General features: G+C 42.5%; 1 protein-coding gene across 4 annotated transcripts in view; it reads right to left on the reverse strand.

Moving 5' to 3' along the window:
- TASOR2 (transcription activation suppressor family member 2) overlaps positions 1 to 5,477 on the reverse strand; it is a 68,491-nt gene extending 63,014 nt beyond the window's left edge. For 2 of the 4 annotated variants that reach the window (XM_089906563.1, XM_089906561.1), the window contains exon 1: positions 4,795 to 5,477. In XM_089906563.1, coding sequence (XP_089762689.1) covers positions 4,795 to 4,855 — 61 coding nt within the window. In that variant the 5' untranslated portion in view covers positions 4,856 to 5,477. The remainder of the gene's footprint in view (positions 1 to 4,794) is intronic. The other 2 variants (XM_089906562.1, XM_089906564.1) reach the window with 2 other exon arrangements.
- Between the last annotated feature and the right edge of the window lie 523 nt (positions 5,478 to 6,000).

A 6,000-nucleotide genomic window follows, 5' to 3' on the forward strand; every position in this document is an offset into this window, starting at 1 on the left:
CAAACTACCAATGGCATTCTTCACAGAACTAGAACATAAAATTTCACAATTTGTATGGAAACACAAAAGACCCCGAATAGCCAAAGCAATCTTGAGAAAGAAAAACGGAGCTCGAGGAATCAGGCTCTGTGACTTCAGACTATACTACAAAGCTACAGTAATCAAGACAGTATGGTACTGGCACAAAAACAGAAATATAGATCAATGGAACAGGACAGAAAGCCCAGAGATAAACCCACGCACATATGGTCACCTTATTTTTGATAAAGGAGGCAAGAATATACACTGGAGAAAAGACAGCCTCTTCAATAAGTGGTGCTGGGAAAAACTGGACAGCTACATGTAAAAGAAGGGAATTAGAACACTCCCTAACAACATAAACAAAAATAAACTCAAAATGGATTAAAGACCTAAATGTAAGGTCATACACTATAAAACTCTTAGAGGAAAACATAGGCAGAACACTCTATGACATACATCACAGCAAGATCCTTTTTGACCCACCTCCTAGAGTAATGGAAATAAAAACAAAAATAAACAAATGGGACCTGATGAAACTTAAAAGCTTTTACACAGCAAAGGAAAACACAAACAAGATGAAAAGACAACCCTCAGAATGGGAGAAAATATTTGCAAATGAAGCAACTGACAAAGGATTAATCTCCAAAATTTACAAGCAGCTCATGCAGCTCAGTATCAAAAAAACAAACAACCCAATCCAAAAGTGGACAGAAGACCTAAATAGACATTTCTCCAAAGAAGATATACAGATTGCCAACAAACACATGAAAGGATGCTCAACATCATTAATCATTAGAGAAATACAAATCAAAACTACAATAAGGTATCACCTCACACCAGTCAGAATGGCCATCATCAAAGAATCTACAAACAATAAATGCTGGAGAGGGTGTGGAGAAAAGGGAAGCCTCTTGCACTGTTGGTGGAAATGTAAATTGATACAGCCACTATGGAGAACAGTATGGAGGTTCCTTAAAAAGCTAAAAATAGAACTACCATACGACCCAGCAATCCCACTACTGGGCATATACCTGAGAAAACCATAATTCAAAAAGAGTCATGTACCACAATGTTCACTGCAGCTCTGTTTACAATAGCCAGGACACGGAAGCAACCCTAAGTGTCCACTGACAGATGAACGGATAAAGAAGTGGCACATATATACAATGGAATATGACTTAGCCCGAAAAGGAAACAAAACTGAGTTATTTGTAGTGAGGTGGATGGACCTAGAGTCTGTTATACAGAGTGAAGTAAGTCAGAAAGAGAAAAACAAATACCGTACAATAACACATATATATGGAGTCTTTAAAAAAAAAGTTCTGAAGAACCTAGGGGCAAGACAGGAATAAAGATGCAGACGTAGAGAATGGACTTGAGGACACGGGGAGGGGGAAGGGTAAGCTGGGATGAAGTGAGAGCGTGGCATGGACTTATATATACTACCAAATGTAACATAGATAGCTAGTGGGAAGCAGCTGCATAGCACAGGGAGATCAGCTCGGTGCTTTGTGACCACCTAGAGGGGTGGGATAGGGAGTGTGGGAGGGAGATGCAAGAGGGAGGAGATATGGGGATATATGTATATGTATAGCTGGTTCACTCTGTTATAAAGAAGAAACTAACACACCATTGTAAAGCAATTATACTCCAATAAAGATGTTAAAAAAAATGCAAGCTAGACCAATAGGTTTTAATATCGCATAGTTTGAGAAGTTCATTGATTCCAAACTCTATACTTCAGCTAACCTTTAAGAAACTATTAGGTTTTGATGAGTATTAAAGAAAAATATAACTATTTAAAAGAATATTAAAATATTCCTCCCTCTTCTAAACATACAGCTCAGTGAGGCCGGATTTTTTCATATACTTCAACTAAAACAGTATATTGCAACTAACTGAATGCAGAAGCAAACATGAGACTCTAGTCATTAAATATATTTGCGAAAACATAAAACAAAAACACTCTTGCCACTAACTTATTTTGGGTTTTGGAACATAGTTATTTTTCATTAAAAATGCTGTTTAAGATGTAGTAGGTTTACTATTATTAGTAGTAGTATTTTTTAGAGGTATACACCTCTATAAGCAATACACCATATGCTTAATGGTATATGTAAATATACCAATATCTACGTTTAAAATTGGTTGGTTTTAATATCTAATATGATATAATATTGATCCACATAGGATATTGATCCATAATATGATCCACAAAGGATCTTTGTGGTCCTCAATACTTCCTAGAACTGTGAAGGAGTCCTCAAGTTTCTGAATTGAGCTATAGGTACATGCTTCAACAGGGATGGATCTCAGAAACATAACGTTTAACGAAAGTAATTCACAGGGTACACAATATGATTCTACTTAAAGTTCAAAAACAGGTGAAAGTAAACAATATGTTGGTTAAGGATACATATATGGTTGATAAAACTGTAAAGAAAAGCAAAGGGATAATTAACACAAAATTCAGGACGACCATGGTGATGGGGGCAGAGAATCCTTTGTTTCTGCAGAAAGGCACACACCAAAGGCTTCTAAGGTACTTGTGATGGTCTATTAAGCAGAGTACACAGATACAGTTTTTTGTTTTTGTTTTTTAAAACAGTATATACAAATGGTATATTTCACAACAAAAATTTTAACAGAAGAAACAAAGAGGCATACCTATCCTCTTAGAAGGAAAAACTCAAAAGAATGTCTCTTCTCAAATTAATCTATAAATTCAATGCAATCACAAACAATATCTATCCCAACAAGATTTTCTATAGAACTTGAAAAGATGATTTTAAATTTCATCTGGAAGAAAAATGCAAAAGAAGAGCCCAAAACTTTTTTCAAAAGAAAGTACCAAACTATATTATAAAGCTACAATAATTAAAACAGTGTGGTAGTAGATAAATGGGTCAAAGAAAAGAAGAAAATTCAGAACTCAATTAAAAAAAAAAATCAGCAAAGTATATGACCTGGCCAAAAATGCTTAATTTTCCTACTATCCAAGGAAGATAAACATTTAAATGAGATGTTATTTCAACTATTAGAAACTTAGTAAAATATTACCATCCGGTGCTGGCTAGTGGGGACACAAAACACATCTTTTGAGAAAGTGAATATAAAAAGGTACAATCATTTGAGGGTAATTTAATAGCATTATTATCCATCATTCTCAGAAGCAATCAAGTCTACGATTCATAGAAATACTATGATGAGCTCATGAAACACTGCTTATAATGGCAAAAAAATCACTGCAGCATTTTAGTTATAAGGGAAAACTTGAAAATAATTTAAACGTCCATCAGTAGAGGAATGAAAGACTCATTTGACAAGTAGATGTCATATCTATTTAATTACACTAAATAGATATATCACACTGCATTTATTTAACAAACACTACGTCTCAGTTAAGTTTTTAGACACTTTGCAGATTTTAATTCATTTAAGCAACTATGTCTGGATTACAGGAGATGCTCCTGATACAGCTCTTTTTAAAAAAGAACTGGTTACACTTGGACAAATGTCCTGAAAACACAAAATTTCAAACACTGTTCTTTGTCTTCCTTAAAATAGTTGTGAACACTGTGTCACTTTTAATTTTTCTCCAGTCTGAGTTATTTACTGTTGTACTGAGTATACTGTATAGAGCTATCTGGTTCTAGAAGGCAGTTTTTCAACAGAAAAGTATTTTTACACTATTAAGGAATAGCAGCTTTGTTATAAACCTCCTAAGCTTACTACCAATCTCAGAGCCTATAATATTAAATATATTCAAACCCCTTTCCCCTTCTAATGCTTTTTCAGGGGAACACCGTGGGCCCTTGGATCACTAACGTTACTGCAATAACACCGTATGCTTGCACAGCACTTAACGTCTGGAGTATATTTTCAAAAACCTTACTGTTCTAATTTTACCTTACAGGGAGAATAAAGGGTAAAAGAGGTGTATTTAAATATATGGATTTCAAATAGACAAGTGGTGATTAAGAGAAACTTGAGGATTTTCAAAGGATCTTCCCCCCAATTTTGAGGTTAATGTGCCACGTTCTCCCACAAATGCTGCTTGGTGCCACCTTCAGACAAACTGCTGGGTTGAATGGACCAACCTACGATGACGCGCTACTTCTGTTTTCAGCTAAATAACCCTCCCTGGGGCAAGACCTCTTCTATGCCTACTTTAAAAAAGAAAAGGTCACACACGGCCAATGAAGTCTATGCAGAAGGAAAGCGGAGGTGCGGCCTTAACCAAGAATCCTTAGAAAAGTACTTCACTGCCAGTCCCAACCCAAGGGGGCAAAGAAAGCTTCAGCTGGCTAGTTCTTACAACGTCCACGAGGATGCAGCGGTCCTCTCACAGGCAACTCAAAGGAAGTGCTGAACCGCCCTACACTTTCCGCCTCCGAAAGGGGAAACAGGAATTCTGACGCCTTACACACCTGGAAGACGCTGACTGACTAGAAACAGGTGAAGATCGGTGTGTTAGCAGCTGAGAGCGGCCACAGGTGGAGTCAGAGCCGAAGCAGCAAAGCAAAAGCGATTCTGAAAACCTCCGACCCCCGCCCCTCCCACCCAGAGCAGCGCTACCAGGCAAGAACGCGTGAGTCAACTCAGCATCCATGAGAAACATGCAAAGTCGACTGGAACTCAATTTTTCATTAAAAAATAAAATGACAACAACGAACCCCGCACAACCCGAGCGGCCACGCCGGGCACTCGGCCCCGGAGGACGGGCTCCTCCCGCCTGCCCTCTGGGTGGGCGTCCACGAGAGGCAGTCTCACCTGTCCTGTGCGCCGCCGCCGCCCCCGCGGACCGAAGATAAGCGTTCAGTTTCCTCCCCATGCTAAAATGCTGTCCGCGCCTCCACACGCGCTTCCTCCCCTCAGGCCCTCGAGGCCAAGCGTGACAGATCCCGTCGGACCCTGCCAACCAGCCGCGCCCGGGCCAACTCCCCGGGCCGGGGAGCCTTCGGGCCGCCCCTTGCAGCGACTCCCCTCCTCCCGGTTCCACAGGGCCCGAGTTCGCACAGGCTCGTCAGCGGCGCGCGGGACCCTCCACGTCGCAAACAGTCCTTCCTCTCCGCCCTTGTGCCAAGAACGCCGCCCGGGCGTCGCGGGGCGGCTCCGAGGCGCTGGCGGGAGTGACGCGGGCCCGGCGTCCAGGCTCGGAGCCTGCAGGCCTCGCCGCGCTCGTCAGCCAAATAAACGCTGCTCCTGCCCCAGAGGGTCATAGGAAGGCACGAACGCTGAAACTCCCCACCACCTGAGGTAACTAGTCGACTTTCTCAGTGACTCACGCTGGAACCCGGAAGTAAAACCCCACGCCCACAGGAAGCGGAGATGGGGGGGAGAGAAAGTGAAAACTGAACTGTGGCGTCCCTAGGAGGCAGGAGCCAATCGCTGGGGAGAAGCCGACACGCAGGCGCGAGCTGCGGCCGTCGTCCACGCGGCGCTCACCTCTCTCCTCTACGCAGGCGCGAGGCCGCGGCGCGGCCCGGGATTGGACAAAGGATTCTGGCGGGCGCGGTTGCCCGGCGGGCGGAGCTGGGCGTCTCGCGGGGCTGACGCGTCACCGGAAGCGGAAGGCGCGCAAGGGGAACCGCGGAGGCGCGGCCGTGACGGGCTTGAATGTGTTGACGGGCGTCTTTCGCCTCACCGTTGGGAGTATTTACCTCCTTGAGTCTCCTGCTACAGCTGCCGCAGCGTCGCTTGTCTTGTCTTGCCCAAAAGCGACGTTTAGGAAATCACGTTGATCCATGTAACATTTGTTTATGTGGTGGGTTCCCTAGGAAAACACCGCTAGAAGTTTCTATTCCATGCAGAGTTAAGGGAATAGCATTACTATAGCAATGCTGTTACCACAAATAGCATTACTTATACCAATCAGAGATACTAGGTGATGCACTTAACCGTGAGCCAGACACTGGGCCACACTATGGGAATAGAATAATTTACTCATTCAGTAGCATCTTTTATTGTTTACTGTGG

Source organism: Delphinapterus leucas, chromosome 2 (genome assembly GCF_059928025.1).
Source record: "Delphinapterus leucas isolate spDelLeu-1000000601 "Yukka" chromosome 2, BTC_Dleu_Yukka2, whole genome shotgun sequence".
NCBI classification, from domain to species: Eukaryota; Metazoa; Chordata; class Mammalia; order Artiodactyla; family Monodontidae; genus Delphinapterus; species Delphinapterus leucas.